This window comes from Salmo salar, chromosome ssa14 (genome assembly GCF_905237065.1).
Source record: "Salmo salar chromosome ssa14, Ssal_v3.1, whole genome shotgun sequence".
Lineage (NCBI taxonomy): Eukaryota > Metazoa > Chordata > Actinopteri > Salmoniformes > Salmonidae > Salmo > Salmo salar.
This window is the reverse complement of record NC_059455.1, coordinates 19,825,950-19,847,514: the sequence shown is the minus strand read 5'-3', so window position 1 is coordinate 19,847,514 and position 21,565 is coordinate 19,825,950. Positions and strand designations below refer to the sequence as shown.

At 44.2% G+C, this 21,565-nt stretch overlaps 1 protein-coding gene across 23 annotated transcripts in view; it reads right to left on the bottom strand.

Moving 5' to 3' along the window:
* Positions 1 to 21,565, bottom strand: part of LOC106568825 (disco-interacting protein 2 homolog C) — a 254,879-nt gene that overhangs the window by 85,251 nt on the left and 148,063 nt on the right. For 14 of the 23 annotated variants that reach the window (XM_045694041.1, XM_045694044.1, XM_045694045.1 and 11 more), the window contains 3 exons: positions 21,035 to 21,112; positions 6,848 to 6,958; positions 4,786 to 4,938 (listed from right to left, as the gene is read on the bottom strand). In XM_045694041.1, coding sequence (XP_045549997.1) covers positions 4,786 to 4,938; positions 6,848 to 6,958; positions 21,035 to 21,112 — 342 coding nt within the window. The remainder of the gene's footprint in view (positions 1 to 4,785; positions 4,939 to 6,847; positions 6,959 to 21,034; positions 21,113 to 21,565) is intronic. The other 9 variants (XM_045694042.1, XM_045694050.1, XM_045694054.1 and 6 more) reach the window with 3 other exon arrangements.

Below are 21,565 nucleotides of genomic sequence, written 5' to 3'. Positions count from 1 at the left end.
GTCTGAATTAATAACTGCTATAGTCTACCACCATCTGAATGGTTATGGGTCTGAATGGTTATGGGTCTGAATTAATTACTGCTATAGTCTACCACCATCTGAATGGTTATGGGTCTGAATTAATAACTGCTATAGTCTACCACCATCTGAATGGTTATGGGTCTGAATTAATAACTGTTATAGTCTACCACCATCTGAATGGTTATGGGTCTGAATTAATAACTGCTATAGTCTACCACCATCTGAATGGTTATGGGTCTGAATGGTTATGGGTCTGAATTAATAACTGCTATAGTCTACTACCATCTGAATGGTTATGGGTCTGAATTAATAACTGCTATAGTCTACCACCATCTGAATGGTTATGGGTCTGAATTAATAACTGCTATAGTCTACCACCATCTGAATGGGTCTGAATGGTTATGGGTCTGAATTAATAACTGCTATAGTCTACCACCATCTGAATGGTTATGGGTCTGAATGGTTATGGGTCTGAATTAATTACTGCTATAGTCTACCACCATCTGAATGGTTATGGGTCTGAATTAATAACTGCTATAGTCTACCACCATCTGAATGGTTATGGGTCTGAATGGTTATGGGTCTGAATTAATAACTGCTATAGTCTACCACCATCTGAATGGTTATGGGTCTGAATTAATAACTGCTATAGTCTACTACCATCTGAATGGTTATGGGTCTGAATGGTTATGGGTCTGAATTAATAACTGCTATAGTCTACCACCATCTGAATGGTTATGGGTCTGAATTAATAACTGCTGTAGTCTACCACCATCTGAATGGTTATGGGTCTGAATTAATAACTGCTATAGCCTACCACCATCTGAATGGTTATGGGTCTGAATTAATAACTGCTATAGCCTACCACCATCTGAATGGTTATGGGTCTGAATTAATAACTGCTATAGCCTACCACCATCTGAATGGTTATGGGTCTGAATTAATAACTGCTATTGCCTACCACCATCTGAATGGTTATGGGTCTGAATTAATAACTGCTATAGCCTACCACCATCTGAATGGGTCTAATTATGGGTCTGAATTAATAACTGCTATAGTCTACCACCATCTGAATGGTTATGGGTCTGAATTAATAACTGCTATAGTCTACCACCATCTGAATGGGTCTTATGGGTCTGAATTAATAACTGCTATAGTCTACCACCATCTGAATGGTTATGGGTCTGAATGGTTATGGGTCTGAATTAATTACTGCTATAGTCTACCACCATCTGAATGGTTATGGGTCTGAATTAATAACTGCTATAGTCTACCACCATCTGAATGGTTATGGGTCTGAATGGTTATGGGTCTGAATTAATAACTGCTATAGTCTACCACCATCTGAATGGTTATGGGTCTGAATTAATAACTGCTATAGTCTACTACCATCTGAATGGTTATGGGTCTGAATGGTTATGGGTCTGAATTAATAACTGCTATAGCCTACCACCATCTGAATGGTTATGGGTCTGAATTAATAACTGCTATAGCCTACCACCATCTAAATGGTTATGGGTCTGAATTAATAACTGCTATAGCCTACCACCATCTGAATGGTTATGGGTCTGAATTAATAACTGCTATTGCCTACCACCATCTGAATGGTTATGGGTCTGAATTAATAACTGCTATAGCCTACCACCATCTGAATGGTTATGGGTCTGAATTAATAACTGCTATAGCCTACCACCATCTGAATGGTTATGGGTCTGAATTAATAACTGCTATAGCCTACCACCATCTGAATGGTTATGGGTCTGAATTAATAACTGCTATAGCCTACCACCATCTGAATGGTTATGGGTCTGAATTAATAACTGCTATAGCCTACCACCATCTGAATGGTTATGGGTCTGAATTAATAACTGCTATTGCCTACCACCATCTGAATGGTTATGGGTCTGAATTAATAACTGCTATAGTCTACCACCATCTGAATGGTTATGGGTCTGAATTAATAACTGCTATAGTCTACCACCATCTGAATGGTTATGGGTCTGAATTAATAACTGCTATAGTCTACCACCATCTGAATGGGTCTGAATGGTTATGGGTCTGAATTAATAACTGCTATAGTCTACCACCATCTGAATGGTTATGGGTCTGAATTAATAACTGCTATAGTCTACTACCATCTGAATGGTTATGGGTCTGAATGGTTATGGGTCTGAATTAATAACTGCTATAGTCTACCACCATCTGAATGGTTATGGGTCTGAATTAATAACTGCTATAGTCTACCACCATCTGAATGGTTATGGGTCTGAATGGTTATGGGTCTGAATTAATTACTGCTATAGTCTACCACCATCTGAATGGTTATGGGTCTGAATTAATAACTGTTATAGTCTACCACCATCTGAATGGTTATGGGTCTGAATTAATAACTGCTATAGTCTACCACCATCTGAATGGTTATGGGTCTGAATGGTTATGGGTCTGAATTAATTACTGCTATAGTCTACCACCATCTGAATGGTTATGGGTCTGAATTAATAACTGCTATAGTCTACCACCATCTGAATGGTTATGGGTCTGAATTAATAACTGCTATAGTCTACCACCATCTGAATGGTTATGGGTCTGAATTAATACTCTCCCTGAATGTTATGGGTCTGAATTAATAACTGCTATAGTCTACCACCATCTGAATGGTTATGGGTCTGAATTAATAACTGCTATAGTCTACCACCATCTGAATGGGGTCTGAATGGTTATGGGTCTGAATTAATTACTGCTATAGTCTACCACCATCTGAATGGTTATGGGTCTGAATTAATAACTGCTATAGTCTACCACCATCTGAATGGTTATGGGTCTGAATTAATAACTGCTATAGTCTACCACCATCTGAATGGTTATGGGTCTGAATGGTTATGGGTCTGAATTAATTACTGCTATAGTCTACCACCATCTGAATGGTTATGGGTCTGAATTAATAACTGTTATAGTCTACCACCATCAGAATGGTTATGGGTCTGAATTAATAACTGCTATAGTCTACCACCATCTGAATGGTTATGGGTCTGAATTAATAACTGCTATAGTCTACTACCATCTGAATGGTTATGGGTCTGAATGGTTATGGGTCTGAATTAATAACTGCTATAGTCTACCACCATCAGAATGGTTATGGGTCTGAATTAATAACTGCTATAGTCTACCACCATCTGAATGGTTATGGGTCTGAATGGTTATGGGTCTGAATTAATAACTGCTATAGTCTACCACCATCTGAATGGGTCTGAATGGTTATGGGTCTGAATTAATAACTGCTATAGTCTACCACCATCTGAATGGTTATGGGTCTGAATGGTTATGGGTCTGAATTAATAACTGCTATAGTCTACTACCATCTGAATGGTTATGGGTCTGAATGGTTATGGGTCTGAATTAATAACTGCTATAGTCTACCACCATCAGAATGGTTATGGGTCTGAATTAATAACTGCTATAGTCTACCACCATCTGAATGGTTATGGGTCTGAATGGTTATGGGTCTGAATTAATAACTGCTATAGTCTACCACCATCTGAATGGGTCTGAATGGTTATGGGTCTGAATTAATAACTGCTATAGTCTACCACCATCTGAATGGTTATGGGTCTGAATGGTTATGGGTCTGAATTAATAACTGCTATAGTCTACCACCATCTGAATGGTTATGGGTCTGAATTAATGACTGCTATAGTCTACCACCATCTGAATGGTTATGGTCTGAATTAATAGCTTACCACCACCGCGTGTTCACTCGTCTTTCAAAACTACCCGTGACTTCTATTGGCTGCTGTACTTAACATTCAGTAAAAATAGCTTGTGTCCCTCTTCAAATAGTCCATTGGCATAAGAAATTCTACAGAAATCATGTCCAGCAAGCTATTCTCATCTAGCTTTTCCTGCATGGGACTCCAAGAGCTAAGGAATGTTATTTAAGTAGATGCCAGCGTAGCACAGGTTCAGAGGCTATAAGAGTCAGAGGCTATAAGTTAGAGGCTTATTATGCACAACCCATCATTAATTAGCTAAATAAGTCTAATACTGCATTGCATTCATTACCTGAAAGAGGTAGGCTAGGACATCTATATAGGGCTTTACACAGTATCATTCTAGAACAGGACTATCCATTTTGGATACAATTTGAATGGAGTTGACGGAGAGCGCGAGAGCGAGAGAGAGAGGGAGCGAGCTCGCCCGTGCACTGATTTAAAGCAACGCTATTCAAGTGATAGGCTGTTTTAAAACTCTGCAGCTGCAATAAAACATTCAGTAATAATAACTATTTTTATTTTTTTAAACAAGGTGACCCCCAAAAGCCAGGTTGAGATGTGTAAAGACGCACATTCGGTCTTTATATTACTGTATCATAGGCTATGCTGCAGCAAATGTACGCCTACCCGTTGCAAGGAAAAAGTTACCATGATGAGATGATAGGTCTACATGCATTGTGAACTGTGGTCCATACTGAGATGGGCCGTCTGTCCCCACCCTGAGTGTTGATTCATCATGCAGAGGCCGTAGAGAAGCCAGATTTAGACATTGAATATCATTTTAAAAAAGTTACATTTCAAGCCATGCTGTTCATATGATTTACAGGTTTCTCGCAGTTATTTATCCTGGGAAAAGGGAGTGGTTTTTGGCGGTAAAGCCCAGTAACCGGGTTCCCGCCAATCAACCCTACCCTACACCCATATTCAAGCATATTCAAGCACACACACACACACACACACACAGTGAGGTAGTCCCAGGCAGCTATGACATTACCTTGGAGTCCTATATGTTCCTCACCTGGGGGAGTGTAGGCATCCATGGAGGACTGCACGACCAGGGAGCGGCGCTTGGAGGGCATGGGTACTGCCATCTTACCACGCTCCTTCTGTTTGGCCAGAGCTGCCTGCACAGCCTCTGTGTGGACATCTGCAACACACAGCAGGACGGACATGTTGGAAGACCTGTTGTCACAAACTCAGATTTCATCTTTATTTTGGGAACACTTAAGTGAAATGTAACTTTGTAACTCAATTCTGTGAAAATAGTGTAAGGTGTATGCTATATTTTACTAAACACTATGAACCAGTTTCCCCAGACACAGATTAGTCTTGGACTAATTAACACTTTCAATAGACAATCTCTATTGAACATGCCTTTTAAACATGCCCACTAGACCGGGAAACGGTTGTGTGTCCGGGAAACCGGCCCAAAAGAATCTAACATATAATCTAAGAACAATTCCATGCCTGTAGCCACTTTTTAAAAAGCATGGAAGATTGGGCTGTAACCATCACTCCGAACATTGATGAAAAACGACTTCAGAAGAGCCACAGTGCATGTACAGTAAGAAGCTAAATTGGTCACTGCTACTCCTCTCAAAGTGATAGTCTTTCTTATACACTGGGGACTCCACCTCTGTTGGCTGCTCACAAAAAACAAGACATCTCACACTAAGTTAATTCATCTTACCAAAGAGCTTGGTTCTCGTGAGGAAAAACAATTGCCAGTAACCTACACCCTTTACGTCATGATGCTTTAGTGGACCTGTTTAGTAATGGCCATGGAGAACAGAGTACATTTCTTTCCCAAATGGCACCCTATTCCCTTTATAGTGCACTACTTTGAGCCCGTAGGGCTCTGGTCAAAAGTCAGAATGAGTGCACTATATAGGTAATATGGTACCATTTGGGATGCATACAAAGCCTTGTTGGTTGTCAGGTATTCTTTAATTCAACATGAATCCTGTTTTTAATAGGGCTGTATTTTAGGGACCTCTGTGTCCATTGGCTCCCTCTATGCCTGGGTCTGAATAATGTCCTCAGACAACTGGGGCTTAACGTGAGATCATTGTGTTTAGCCAGATAATGGGCAATTACAGATTTGAAAACATAAGAGCATCAATAGCTGTGTGGAAGGCTAAGCACTGGTAAAACAACAAAACCCATGATTCAACCCCATGGTCCAGTTTTTATAGACTATAGTACTGGCATGTTACAATGGGTATTGTGTCACACCAGTAAATCAAACGCAGGTTTTCTATCGGTGCTTGGCAGTTGTTGTTACTACAGACTCTAGTCGTGGTTGCCAACTGGACTACAGTTAGGACTGTTGCGAAGCACCCTATTCTCTACATAATGTGTAGCAGAGCTCTGGTCAAAAGTAGCACAATATATAGGGGTTAGGGTGACATTTGAGACCATCAATGTGTTTCTAAAATGAGGCTGGAGCGCAGTGCCAGAATCTGTGGCTGGTATGTTGAAGCAGAGTCATTTGTAGGAGAGAGAGAAAAGAGCAAGAGAGCGAGGGGGGGGGGGGGGTGACTACTAATGAAGCAAGCTGTTGAGCTGGTAATAACACAAGTGGTTCATTGGTCTAAAATAAGAGTGATAAACATTAAACAGCATTAACGGGTAAATAAAACGTCTGCATTGTTGGTTAAGGGATAGTAAGTAAGCATTTCACTGTTGTATTCGGCGCATGTGACAAACAAAATTTGACTTGATAAAAACAAAGCGTTTGGTAATCCGAGTTAATTCTGTTACCACAAACCTAGACATTTTATTTAGTAGTAAAAATGTAGAGCTCCATTATTGCTCCAACACTATCCTATAGTAACTGGCAATAACTACAAACTATATAACAGGATGTTGAGGTTTGTGCTACTGTTTGGGTTGAGGGAAAGAAACTGCCACTACCTCGCTTTCCAAACCAAGATGCCAACTGAAGTAAAAAGGAAATTCAGCAACTCTTGGCAGTAAGAGGGAGTTGATAGAAATGCTTATTGATTGTTGTTTGAAGTGCCTTTGTGTGACGTTGAAAGGTGTCGTTGTCCTACCTGATCTGTAGCGTTCGTCCCGGGAGCCAGAGGAGCGGCGGCGGTGGTAGCGAGAGGAGGACCCGGGGGTGACAGGGGTTCTTCTCTCGTGGGGCACAGAGGGGTCCATCCCTGGGGGGGGAGAAGGACCGAGTTACCTACAGCACAGCCTGGCCAGACCACAATCACCACAACAACTGGTACTAGAGTACAGAGGCCTTTCCCATGGGTGGAACAGACAGAACACTGCAGACTAGTATGCCGTTTTTTTATTTAACCTTTAACTAGGCAAGTCAGTTAAGAACAAATTCTTATTTACAATGACGGCCTACCCCGGCCAAAACCCGGACGACGCTGGGCCAATTGCGCACCGCCCTATGGGACTCCCAATCACAGCCGGTTGGGATACAGCCTGGAATCGAACCAGGGTGTCTGTAGCGACGCCTCAAGCACTGAGATGCAGTACCTTAGAATGCTGCGCCACTCGGGAGCCCCGAGTTTTTACACATGTTTTTGGATATGTAAAAGTTGCTTCTGCCAAAACCACCACCTGGATCTAAACACACTGCTGTGTACAAGGTTCTCTTTGTCGCACAGCAGATAGCCTATTATAGATGAGCATATAGTGGTGTACTGTATAGTATAAGGATCAAATTAATAGATAGATTATGAAAAATAGAGGGAAATGAATACATTATACAGTCTGCATCTACATTGTTAAACTATTATTTGTTCGGGCGAGCACAACTTTTTCACCACTAAGACATCCATGGACATTACTGGATATTATTCCAGTCTGTCTGGCAAGGTATTGTTACGCTCCTTTTAAAACGGAGGGTTCCCTCAATTAACTCTGTTTCCTATTAAATCCATCAGGTGACTGGGTCACTCAGCCTCTCATTTTGCATCCCAAATGGAATCCTATTCCCTACATAGGCTCTGCTCAAAAGTAATGCACTATGGGCTCTGGTCAAAAGTAGTGCACTATATAGGGGATCAGACGCCATTTGGGATGCATCCAGCCTCTCATTGTCAATTTTTTGCAGCACAGTGGCAATCAGCCCCTGAACCTCAGCAAGGTCACTCTCCGGATGAGATGATTCAGGGTAAATCCTATGCCGTGGACACACACACAGAAACAATAACCCTCAAACAAGTATTTACTAGTATTCTACTGTTGCAGACAGTCTGCTAGCTAGAGAACACAAAGCTAGTGATCTACGACTGACTCTACGATGGCTTTAGACTCAATCTCTGTAGTCTTCATTACAGCCCAACCCTAGAAGGTAAATCGCATGTACACAACAAAGAAACAGTGGAAATAATCACTTCAGTCCTCAACACCAAAGTTCGAGGCAGGAGCTTGAGCAATGCAGTCGTTTGTAATACTCTAGGCAAGCGCCCTAAAAAAGTGGATTACTTTCTGCTCTGCTATAATGACCCTTGGTTTACCACTGAGACGTATGATAAATCGATGATCCCATTCCCTCTTTCTACTGCAGACTGACAAGCACAGAGAACACTCATCCACACACACATTAAAGGAAATCAATCTCAGTCTCATCTGTTCCTGTCCACCTTTCACAGGGAAATATGCTACATTCAATAAGAGGCTCGATGGAGGAGTCTGACCTCAATAGTAACAAAATACATAGATTGTTAAAGACTACTGAAGGTATTTTAAGCTCCAAAATTGTAGCATGAAGAATTTGTCAAAGCCAGAGTGAAATGTAACACATCTCCCCCCCTTAGGGGAGTCATCTATAATAGGGTTTGAATTAGAGCTACCTGTAGTACACAGATGGTACACAGAGATACTGGTGAAGACCGCGCTTTTTCAACCTGCACTATATCGATGTCAATGGTTTAGATGGGGTAGTCTTGCACTGCCAGGCATCACTTCGTAAACCTGGAATGGCTTGAGTCGAGGCTAAATAGAGAAAGTTTGTTGCTGGTGTTCTAAATGGCATTCCCCACACATGAACAGGGTCGTTCTACCAATTCACCTAGTGAAAAACATTTCACCTAATTTTAACATTGTCATGAAGAGCACATGTTCAACTTAATAAAAACATGTTTTCCCATAAATAAAAATACTTTAGTAAGTAGGAATACACGATATGTCGGTGAATGAAATCGGCCGATAATAGATAAAAATGCCAACATGGGTATCAGCCTGATGTCTAGTTTAACGCCGATGTGCAAAACCGATGTCAAAGCTGAAGTGCATACCTATATAACGCCACGTAAAATTTGGCGCTATACGTGCAATACAGCATTCCTAACCTGGCCCACAACATCTGCTGTGTGGATCGAGCAGTCAACAAGTCGAGCAGTCATTTGAAAGACTAAGAAAATTTCAGCAGACAACTCAAAGGCGAAATCCATTAATGCCAAGATAATGGAATTCATTGGCCTTTACAATCAACCGTTCTGTCATGGGTGATGTTTGCTTTCGCGACTGGTCGAGCACCGGAACACACTAACCAAGTACGCTATTTTTCAGATGGAGTTACACAGTAATAGTGTCACTACTATTAGCTTCACGACATACTATGGAACGCCGTTTGAGTCTTTGCGTATCAAAAAAGATACGTCAAATAACACTATGTGGCGCGTTAAATAAGCTTTTAATTTGACACGTCAAATACCAGTTCTATTATTGAATGTTGTGGGTTCTGAATTTGCATGTGCAAGCCAAGCACCACCACTACTATCAGTAGCACTGTCAAAGCTGTACAAAAAAGTCTGCAAACACCGGCCACAAACCAATAGCTAGCTTTAGCTTGGTACCTAGCTAGCACCAATACAACCAGCCTGAAAACAATGACCAGTAGATCTATTCAATTATGACAATTCAATTACATACTTTTATTTTAAAGGCTAACCACAAAGTCCACTATTGTGGCTAGCTTCACATAGATGGGTCCGACCACCATTAATCAAATAAGAACTGTCTTATAAATTAGGGTTATTTTAGATGATGCCACCTAGCTAAATAGTTACTACTAGCTACTGAAACAGATGTCTTTTTGCTATGTTTTTGCTAGCTTTTCTTTTTTATGACCAGCACTGTAGGTGCGCGAGACAACTTTACCAGCATCATAGCATACGTATCGATGAATCGTTGTGACATGAAATACGAGTGATAGTGTAATAACTACGTTCATTCTTATTTATAATGACGGCCTACACCGGCCAAACCCGGACGACGCTGGGCCAATTGTGCGCCGCCCTATGGGACTCCCAATCACGGCCGGATGTGATACAGCCTGGATTCGAACCAGGGACTGTAGTGACGCCTCTTGCATGGAGATGCAGTGCCTTAGTTAACAACACACATGGACGCAGCGGTCTAAATGTACTAGAATGCTAAAAGGCTGCTAAAATTGTAAATAACGTCGGTATCGTTTTTTTGGGGCAAGGAAAATATCAGATATCAGTATTGGCCAAAAATCTCATATTGGTGCATCACTAATAGTAAGTGCATAGTAGCCCTTTACACTTGTACCCATATACAGGTTGGAAATTGCATATTTGGACACTGATAAGCACCTAAATTAGAATGCAAGTGGCTGTGCAGTAACATGCTATACATGTCAGAGCTCAGGGCTTCCGCTTCACAGCTTTGTATAGATTCTGAACTTGATCACCACGCACGACAAGATGCCCTTCTCTCCCGCTAATTGGGCAACTTTTGCTAATTTTATATTGTTTGAATGAGGGAAATGCTATAAATTACAAGGATGAGACATTGAGGATTATAATAAATACTGCTTTGATGTCATACAAGCAAGCAAAACACCCGTGGGTCCAAACGTGCACTTCACATTTCATATCATAAAACTCATGTCATATAGCGTGTCAACATTTATCATTACTATGACATGGCGTTATACCTTGGGTTGCCTATACGCTAGATCCTTCACGGCACAGCTAGGAAAACTGCAAAAAGCACCTTATACACTACATGACTAAAAGTATGTGGACACCTGCATGTCAAACATTTCATTCCAAAATCATGGGCATTAATATGGAGTTGGTCCCCCCTTTGCCGATATAACCGCCTCCCTTCTTCTGGGAAGGCTTGCCACTAGATGTTGGAACATTGATGCGGGGACGTGCTTATATTTCAGCCACAAGAGCATAAGTGAGGTCGAGCACTGATGTTGGGCGATTAGGCCTAGCTCACAGCCGGCGTTCCAATTCATCCCAAAGACGTTCGATGACGTTGAGGTCAGGGCTCAACTGAGGACATACAATTTTTACGCGCAATGCGCTTCAACACTCGGCGGTCCCGTTCTGTGAGCTTCGCGGCAGTTATTGCTCCTATACGTTTCCACTTCACAATAACAGCACTTACAATTGACCGGGGCAGATCTAGCAGGGCAGAAATGTGACGAACTGACTTGTTGGAAAGGCGGCATCCTATGACGGTGCCACGTTGACAGTCACTGAGCTCTTCAGTAAGGCCATTCTACTGCCAATGTTATGGAGATTGCATGGCTGTGTGGTCGATTTTATACACCTGTCAGACACGGATGTGGCTGAAATAGCCGCATCCACTAATTTCAAGGGGTGTCCACATACTTTTGTATATATAGCGTATATGGTTGAAAACTCTACTTTGACATTTTCCAAGAATATTCTGATGCTACTGAACATATCCAGAATATTTTCATATTTCGTTAACATATGTGGTGAAAAGTACAGTAAAAACGCACAAAATCAACAGTGTAATATTTCGATTCAGTCTTCTGTCAGGTGAACTGTTTTGTCCTCACTTTTATTCCACAAATGTTCCCATAATCTCCAGACTGTTTCATTTTAATTGCTACCATGGTTATGCATATGCTTTTCATATTTCTTCTGTAAGAAACATTTAAATTTAGCCCTATCCGTATAGGCCAATTCCCACAAATGTAAGGGGTGATTAAGTGCCAAATAAAGACTAAATAAAAGAGGGTTGACAACATCTTAAATCAGCCATAAATACACTTGTGACAGGGGGAAGGAAGCTTGTCGTGTCCAACAGGGAGGGAAACTTGAATGCTAGCTTCACCAAAACATTTAAATTATTAAAACATTTCTAGCCTGGCTATGGGTAACAGGGTTGACATGTTATGCTCGACTCACTCAGTTTTCCACAAAACACCAGAAAATGACCAAAAAGATTACAGCCAGCTTACCTGCTTTTACACTATTATTTGATTATTAGATGTTCAATGTTTTTTGAATTTTTTGTTGGGTGCAAATAAATAGTTTTATCATATTAAAACACTAGTTCACTTCCCGTAACAGGGTTGACCTTAAAAATGTGTGACAGGGTTCTTTGACCTTAAAATTAATTACTGACCACATTAAAACATCTTCAGAAATGACTGTTTAAAGGAACAAAATAACAACTAGAGCTTTACAATGACGGTGAAAACTTGGATAAACGTTTGAATTAAATGGGTTCAAATATTCCTTGAAGTAAGAGGATGCACATGTCAAAATCTTGGCAGAAGTTTGGCACATTAGCAAGTCTTTAAAATTATCAGATTTATTTAATTTTCCATGTGGTCTATATTAAAATGCACTTAATTTATTAGGCTTTTAAAATGGAATATGTGCACAATTTATACTTAAAATATCAAAAAGGCACGCATTTCGTGGAATAACTGATACTGTAGTCCTAATTTAACCTAGTTGTGGGGAATCCCCTGATGAATGTATTATTTTACAACCACTTACAGTAAGTATGTTTGTCCTGGACCTCGACTTCCAAAATCAATATTAGATTCGCTTGAGACCAGTACAGTATCTGTTTTATGTATGTGCTCAGACTTCAGACTCACTGTGGTTCACTGGGCTAGAGACTCAGAGGAAACCACCATCACACTACTGGTGTAACTGGCTGCTCTCTCAGCCTTTTATTGACTTGAGACAAGTGTGATGAGAATGCCAGGCCCCATGTGAAGACCAACTAGGATTGCTAAACTTTACCAAAAAGTCCAGGTTTTCCAGAAAATCCTGGTTGGAGCATTAAGGGTTACCCGTGTATTCCCTTCTGATTCTGTGCATCTTCCAACCAGGATTTCTAGAGCACCTGGGAATTTTGGGAAAGCTACTGGAATTTTGCAACCCTAGTCACAAGCCAGGCATCCGCCTGACACTCAACTGACCTTTCTAATGGTTATGCAGTGGTAGCCAGCAGAGTGTACTGGTGGTTATTAGATTCCTGAGTAACAGTTGGTAAGAGGGTGATGAAGGAGTGCTTCATCTGGGAGCCATTTCAGACCGACCGTACACCCACTGTCAAATTAAGCCCTGTGATGGTGCTTGAATATATTACCCTTATAATAATAATAATAATAATAATAATAATTCTAAAGGCACTTTACGTGTCCGGCACTGTCTCGCCCCGGCCGTGACATTTTAACGGCCCATTATATTTCTGTAATACGATTGGTTTTCAGCAGCCGCCCCGTAAAGGGTGAATAGGGCTGGGAGAGGCTGGGAGGTAGGCTCACACAGAGCAATGCTATACAGTGCTACAGAGCAGGCTTTCAGACCATCTCACAATTGTGTAATGGACAGATCTGCCCATCTCTCAAATGGCACCCTTCCCTACAGTATGTACTTTTGACTAGAGCCTATAGGGCCATTTGGGACGCAGATTAGAACAGTTTGACATCCACCAATAGCAGTAGGTTTGTGGGGAATGGAATGGCTCCATTTTGGATGAGAGATTTAACAGCACTATAATACAACATTTAACTGGGCAGGTCTTGTGTTCAGAGGGCCATAATGTGACGAGCTACAGGAGGTTGAGGTTAGACTAGCAAGTTTCTTTACACACTTGGCTTGTTTCAGACATCAACATCAAGCTACCTTATTCCCTACTAAGCGCACTACTTTTGACCAGGGATATTGTGCCATTTGGGAGGCAACCATTCAGTAAATTCCCTGTGTGTTCGATTTACACCACCGTTCAAAAGGTTGGTGTCACTTAGAAATGTCTTTGATTTTAAAAGAAAAGCACTTTTGTCCATTAAAATAACAAATTGATCAAAAATACCGTGTACACATGGTTAATGTTGTAAATGACTATTGTAGATGGAAACGGCAGATTGTTTATGGAATATCTACATAGCCGTACAGAGGCCCATTATCAGCAACCATCACTCCTGTGTTCCAATGGCACGTTGTGTTAGCTAATCGAAGTTTATCATTTTAATTGATCATTAGAAAACCCTTTTGCAATTATGTTAGCACAGCTGAAAACTGTTGTCCTGATTAAAGAAGCAATAAAACTGGCCGTCTTTAGACTAGCGGCACACCCTGATCTGTTTCACCTGTCTTTGTGAATGTCTCCACCCACCTCCAGGTGTCACCCGTTTTCCCCATTAGTCTCTGGGTATTTATTCCGGTGTTCCCTGTTGCCAGTTCGTCTTGTCTTGTCAACCAGCATGTTTTTACGTGCGCCTGCTTTTTCCTTCTCTTTTGCTAGTCCTCCTGGTTGACCCTTGACTCTGAACCCCGCCCGTCTGACCTCGAGCCTGCCTGCCACTCTGTACCTCCTGGACTCTGACCTTGTTTATGATATTTTGCCTATCCACAACCATTCTCTTGCCTGCCCCTTGGATTATAATAAATATCAGAGACTCGAACCATCTGCCTCCCGTGTCTGCATCCGGGTCTCGCCCTGTGCCCTTAAAGTACAAACTGGCCATGACAGACCCAGCAGACTTGGACCAGCTCCGCCACGCTGTCTCCCTGCAGGGAGCCACCATTGGGAGGCATGAGGAGCTATTACTGGACCTTTTGGAAGGGCTTCGTTCCCTGACGGAACGCCACGACCAAGGGTTCAAGACTATCATGGAGCGAATCAGTGAGTTAGCTCATTAGGCAGCCTGCCACCTCTGAGACCTCCCAACCACCCAGTAACCTGTCTACTGTCAGTGGTGGGTTTGTACAGCCTACCCCGGCTCCCCACTTACCACCTCCGGAGCGATATTCTGGGGATCCTGCCAGGGTTATTTCTTTCTCAGTGCTCCCTCATTTGAGCTGTAGCCATCTTCTGACCGGTCAAAGATAGCGTAATAATATACGCCAATGTCGGGAAGGGCGCTCTCCTGGGCTATGGCAGTTTGGGAGCAACAATCCGCTATTTGTTGTGATCTGGAAGACTTCATGGCAGAGGTGAGGAAGGTTTTCGATTCTCCGGTATCCGGGAGAGTGTCAGCCTGAACTACTTGAATTACGCCAAGACTTCCATAGTGTGGCAGACTACGCTGTAGTCTTTTGCACGTTGGCCACCGAGAGTGCCTGGAATCCAGAGTCCTTATTCGATTCTTTCCTTCACGGATTATCAGAGGTGATAAAAGATGAGCTAGCTGCTTAGGAGTTACCTGTGGACCTCGATTCTCTCATTGCCCTCGCCATTAGGATTGATGGACGTCTACGGGAATACAGGAGTGAGAGGTCTGGCCTAGGTCACACTCATGCATCCGTTGCAGCTCGCTCACCTCTGACGGAATCCGGAAGTCCTCAAATGGTGTTTTTCCCAAGAGGATCCGAGGCCACCCGAGCTCCCTCGAATCATTGACGACGGGTGAGTCGGATACACCGGAACCTATGCAACTGGGAAGAGCTAGACTATCGCCTAGGGAACGTTCACGCAGGCTACTACACTGATGAGCCTGACTGGGAACCCTTTAATTCCCATTACCCAAACTCCTTTTTATTGCTGTGGGTAGACCAGTCTAAGTCTCTCCGGGTGCTCATTGACTCTGTGGCAGATGCGTTTCATGGATGCTACCCTGGTATCAGAACTAAGTATCCCTACTCGACTCCTCTCTGTTCCTATGGATGCCAGGGCACTGGACGGCCACTCCATTGGAAGAGTCACGCACAGCAGTCCATTAATATGCAGGTATCTGGAAACCACAGTGAGTCAATACAGCTTCTCCTCACTGAGTCTACCCACACCCCTATTTTCTTGGCTCCAAGAAGCACAACCCCGATATTGACTGGACCACGGGTTCAGAGCCCGTTCTGCCATACACATTGCCTGAAGGCGGCGCAGCCTTCCCCGGAACGTCTGCCTCCAGGGTTGAGTACGGCCTCGGATCTCTGCCGTTCCAGCAGAGTACGATGACCTTGAGGTTTTCAGCAAGGCTCGTGCTACCTCCCTTCCTCCACATCGTCCTTACGATTGTGCCATTGACCTCCTCCCGGGCACCACACTGGCTCGAGGCCAGCTATATACCCTGTCTGGTCTTGAGACCAAGGCCATGGAGGAGTACAGAGGACTCTCTGGCTGTTGGGAGTGTTCGTCCTTCTGCCTCTTCTGCTGGCACAGGATTCTTTGTGGGGAAGAATGACAAGACCCTGCGTCCATGCATTGATTACCGGGGCCTCAATGACGTTACAAGCAAATCGGTACCCTCTACCACTCCTCTCGAACCTCTCCAGGGGGCTACCATCTTTTCCAAACTGGACCTTTGGAATGCCTACCACCCTATGGGGATACGAAGGAGACGAGTGGAAGACGGCTTTCAACACTGCCAGTGGACACCGAGTACCTGGTCATGCTGTTTGGTCAATGGCCATGGTCAACGATGTGCTCCGGGACATGTTGAATCGTTTTGTTTTTGTCTACCTCGACGACATCCTGGTTCTCTCGTTCTGCCCAGGAACACGGTCGACAGGTCCTTCAGCGCCTCCTGGAAAATCAGTTTGTGAAAGCTGAGAAGTGTGTGTTCCACCGCGCCACTATCTCCTTTCTGGGATACATCATTGCTGAAGGGAATGTTCAGACGGATCCGGAAAAGGTGAGTGGTGGGGAATTGAGCCAAGCCCACGTCCAGGGTGCAGCTACAACGGTTTCTGTGGTTTGCTCATTTCTGCCGTTTCATTCGGGGGTACAGCAATCTGGCGGCCCCCCTCTCTGCACTCACCTCTCCCAAGGTACCGTTCACATGGTCTCCAGCAGCAGACAAGGCTTTAGGGGATCTAAAGCAGCGATTCACTACTGCCCTCATCCATCCGAACCCGACTCGTCAGTTTGTGGTTGACGCTTCCGACGTGGGAGTAGGGGCCATCCTTTCCCAGCGATCTGTCCAGGACCAAAAGCTTCATCCCTGTGCCTTCATGTCCCATCGTCTCAACCCTACGGAGAAGAACTACGACGTTGGGAACTAGGAACTCCTAGCGGTTAAGATGGCTCTGGAGGAGTGGAGGCACTGGCTGGAAAGGGCAGAACATCCATTTCTGGTATGGACGGGTCATAAGAATTTAGAATACCTCCGCACTGCCAAGCACCTCAACCCAAGGCAAGCTCGTTGGGCTCTGTTATTTACAAGGTTCAATTTAACCATCTCCTACAGCCCAGGGTCCAAAACCTTGAAGCCAGACGCTCTCCCGTCTGTACAGTTCCACTGCCACTCCCGCTGAATCTAAGACCATCCTCCCTGCCCCATGTTCGGAGGCTTTAGTTGTTTGGGGTATTGAGGCTCTGGTCCGCAAGACACAACGTTCCCAGCCGGACCCTGGCTAACAGGATGTTCATTCCTGATTCGGCCCGGTCTCAAGTCCTGGAATGGGCTCACTCCTCCAGGCTTACCGGTTATCCTGGGGCTCGTCGTACCCCGTCTTTCCTCCGACAATGCTTCTGGTGGCCCACCATGGCTCCTGACGTCTCGGCCTTCGTCGCCGCATGCATGGTGTGCGCTCAAAGCAAGACTCCGGAAAGCTCCATCTGGCCTCTACCTGGATTTTGTCCATGGGCTTCCCCCGTCAGATGGTAACGCCACCATTCTGACGGTGGCGGAGAGGTTTTCCAAAACCGCCCATTTCATCCCTCTTCCCAAGTTACCTTCAGCCAAGGATATCGACCAGCCCAAGGTGCAGCACATCTTCCAAATCCATGGACTCCCGGTCGACATGGTCTCAGATCGGGGTCCTCAGTTCCCGTCCCGATTCTGGAAGGCATTCTGCATCCTTATTGGGTCATCGGCCAGTCTGTCCTCAGGGTTTCATCCCCAATCGAAAACAGCCAGTCGGAGCGAGCCAATCAAGACATGGAGACGACACGTCGGTGTCTCGTTGCTAGTAAACCAACTGGAGCCAGAAACTGGCCTGGGTGGAATATGCTAGGAACACAGTTCCCTGCTCGGGTACTGGACTCACCCCATGCAGCGTTCGAAGGGGGAATCAGCCTCCGCTCTTCTCAGAGCAAGAAGTTGAGGTAAACATGCCCAGGTGTTCGTCCCCCGCTGTCGGCGTACCTTGAAAAGAGCTCAGGCGGCTCTTCTCAAGACCACCTCCAAGTATCGTCAACAAGCGGACCGCCACCGGACTCTGGCTCCCCGCTAGTGGGTCAGGCAGAGGGTACGGTTGTCCACACGGGACCTGCCCCTCCGGGTGGAATTCCACAAACTTTCCCCATTTCTAGAGTCCTTAGTCCCACTGCTGTTACCCCATACCCTCTGTTCACCCTAATTTTCATGTTTCCAAGATTAAGCCCTTGTCTCAGTCCTTTGTCTTCTGTTTCTAGGCCCATCCCTCCCCCGTGTCGTTGACGGTCAGCCAGCGTACACGGTGAGACGCCTCCTGAGGGGTCGACCACGGGGCAGGGGTTTCCAGTACATGGTTGACTGGGAGGGTTATGGCCCAGAGGAGAGGTGCTGGGTTCCCCACTAAAGACATCCTGGACCCGGCCCTCATCACTGCCGGTACCCCCGTCAGCCAGCTATGCACCCAGGTAGGACACCAGGTGGCGGGGGGGGGGGGGTACTGTCACACCCTGATCGGTTTCACCTGTCTTTGATTGTCTATCCGTTTGTCCCTGGATATTTGTTCCGTTTGTCTGTTGCCAGTTCGTCTTGTCAACCAGCGTGTTTTTCTGTGCTCCTGCGGTTTCCTCTCATTTCCTAGTCATCCTGGTTTTGACCCTTGACCCTGAACCCACCTGATCATACTGCCTGCCACTACCTCCTGGACTTTGACCTTGTTTATGATCTTTTGCCTGTCCATAACATTCTCTTGCCTGCACCTTGGATTATAATAAATATCAGAGACTCGAACCATCTGCCTCCCGTGTCTACATCTGGTTCTTTCCCTGTGCCCTTAACTCGTTGAGTATCTGGAGCATCAGCATTTGGGTTCGATTACAGGCTCAAAATGGCCAGAAACAAAGAACTTTCCTCTGAAACGCATCAGTCTATTCTTCTGAGAAATGAAGGCTATTCCATGCGAGAAATTGCCAAGAAACTGAAGATCTCGTACAACGCTGTGTACTACTCCCTTCACAGAACAGCGCAAACTGGCTCTAACAAGAATAGAAAGAGTGGGAGGCCCCGGTGCACAACTGAGCAAGAGGACAAGTACATTCGAGTGTCTAGTTTGAGAAAGATGCCTCCAAGTCCTCAACTGGCAGCTTCATTAAATAGTACCTGCAAAACACCAGTCAACGTCAAGTGAAGCAGTGACTCTGGGATGCTGGCCTTCTAGGCTTCCTCTGTCCAGTGTCCTTTTGCCCATCTTAATCTTTTCAATTGGCCAGTCTGAGATATGGCTTTTTCTTTGCAACTCTGCCTAGAAGGCCAGCCTCCCGGAGTCGCCTCTTCACTGACATTGAGACTACAACCCTGTTGTAATAAGAGAATAAATAACAAGGGGCTTTCTCATATCTGAAGGCTCCTTGGCACTGTAGACACCATATGGCATGATATTAAATTACACACATACCTCATCATGGATAATGCTAAGTGGCCTAGATTTACCTGGATTCAGTGCATCCCATGTTAAAATATGTATTTGAGACATATTGGTCAGCCTCGCCCTCAATGATTGGGTGTGTCACTGAAATGGCACCATATTCCCTTAAGGCTCTGGTCAAAAGTAGTGAACTATGTAGGGAATAGGGTGCTATTTAGGACAAATACCTATTAGTGGGTCTGTGTCTGTCTGCCAACAGTAGCAGCTGCCCTTGCCCATACTGTCGCATGAAGAACAATAACCTTTTAAAATAAATGTTTCCTGTGTGTTCACACTAACTTCCGAGCGAGGGTGTTTTTCCTGGCAGGCTTCCCGTCTCCATTCTGTGGGTGCCATTTAGGACACACTGGGTGATGTGGACCGGATGGCTCCCAACCCTAACCCTATTCATTTAGATACTTTTAAACCTCTGCAGAACCCTGCTCCCACCCTCCTAGGCCTACTACCATGTTCACACACACACCACCCCCCTCAGTAAAGGAACTGTACAGCTTTTATAACACTAGTCAGGGAATTTGAAAAAAAAGCAATTCAGATTGCCTCCAATGGCATTTAGTAAATGTTTCATTAGTCAATGTCTTGGTAGAACAGAGGTGTCAAACATGTGTCCTGGGGCCTTCAGTGACAAGCCGTCTGATGGAATGTAGCACAGACTGGAACCCTACTACGTTTGTAGTGCACTATATAGGGAATAAGGTACCATTTTGGACACAAATCCTCACTCCCACTTGAAAATATTAGATGGGGAAACAACCATTCACACAGCAAATGCAGTGGAGGCCATTGTTATACAGTCCTCTGTGAGCACAAAAGAGCTTTGTCATTGGTGTCTTCTGGGTCAACAATGAACATTTCTTCTGACCGGGTTTATTTTCCAAAATGGCCACTTGGATATCAGAACTTTAATACCCCTGTTGTAGAACATTAGACATGACAGAGGGTTATAGCTAATCGGAACTGCAACCCACACATCCACTACAGTAACGCTTTGCCTAACTTTGTGCTAATGAGATTAAATGTAAAATGATTAATAAAACAAATTGAAAAGTGAGGTAATGTCAAATCTATTGTTCCTCTGTCGTTCTATAGCTTTCAAGACCTAATAGTGAGAACATTATTAGCTAGATTGGGTCTGTGAGATTATATTAGTTAGGTCTACATAAGCAAGTTATGCCAGTGTGTGTGTGATATATATATATACACTAATAAGAATGAACCAGTCATTTCCCCCACTAGTCTTGAACCTAGTGACTTGGGAGGGCAGAGAATCTGAGATGAGTATTGTGTTAGACAAGCTTTGGGTTTGAGGTATACAGTCTAAAACAAAGACCTCTACTCCAGAATCCATATTATTTCAGAACTCTACTCCAGAATCCATATCACTATTTCCAGATTAGTTGAGACAGACATCGTTATTGTTTTGATTGGAGGGGTATTTACCTTTACCTGGTGCCTGAGGGAGGAAGGCCCCAATTAATTTGGACCTCTTCTTTTCATAGCCTTTCTGTGTGATGTCACCTGCCAAAGGAGGAGAGGAAAACTACCGTTAGTGAAACGGAAGGATATAGAAGAATAGAAGCTTAGGCCTATTCAGAGATCTGCATGCTGCTACAGTATCACTGATACCAGACCACACTATCCATGGCATCAGCAGATGACAGTATACAACAGGCTAAACTGTTTGCTTAGTCGCTGCTACGCTGTGTCCTTTTTTATGCTGAAGATCGGTGTTTGGCGCTAGGTTGGACAAACAGGAAGCGACAGAGAGAACAAGGGAGTGAGGAACAAGGAAGGAGAGAAGTGTGGATTGGGTAGTAGCCTAGCTGGAGTAGATGATTGCAGTGACTGTAGTAAAGTGTCAGTGATAAATACGACAGAGTCCCAGCTGCCAGTGTGTATTACTCACCAAGGCCTGGTGCCCTCACAGGTAATAAGGAGAGGCTGGGGGAAAGAGGGAGGAGGAAGGGGGAG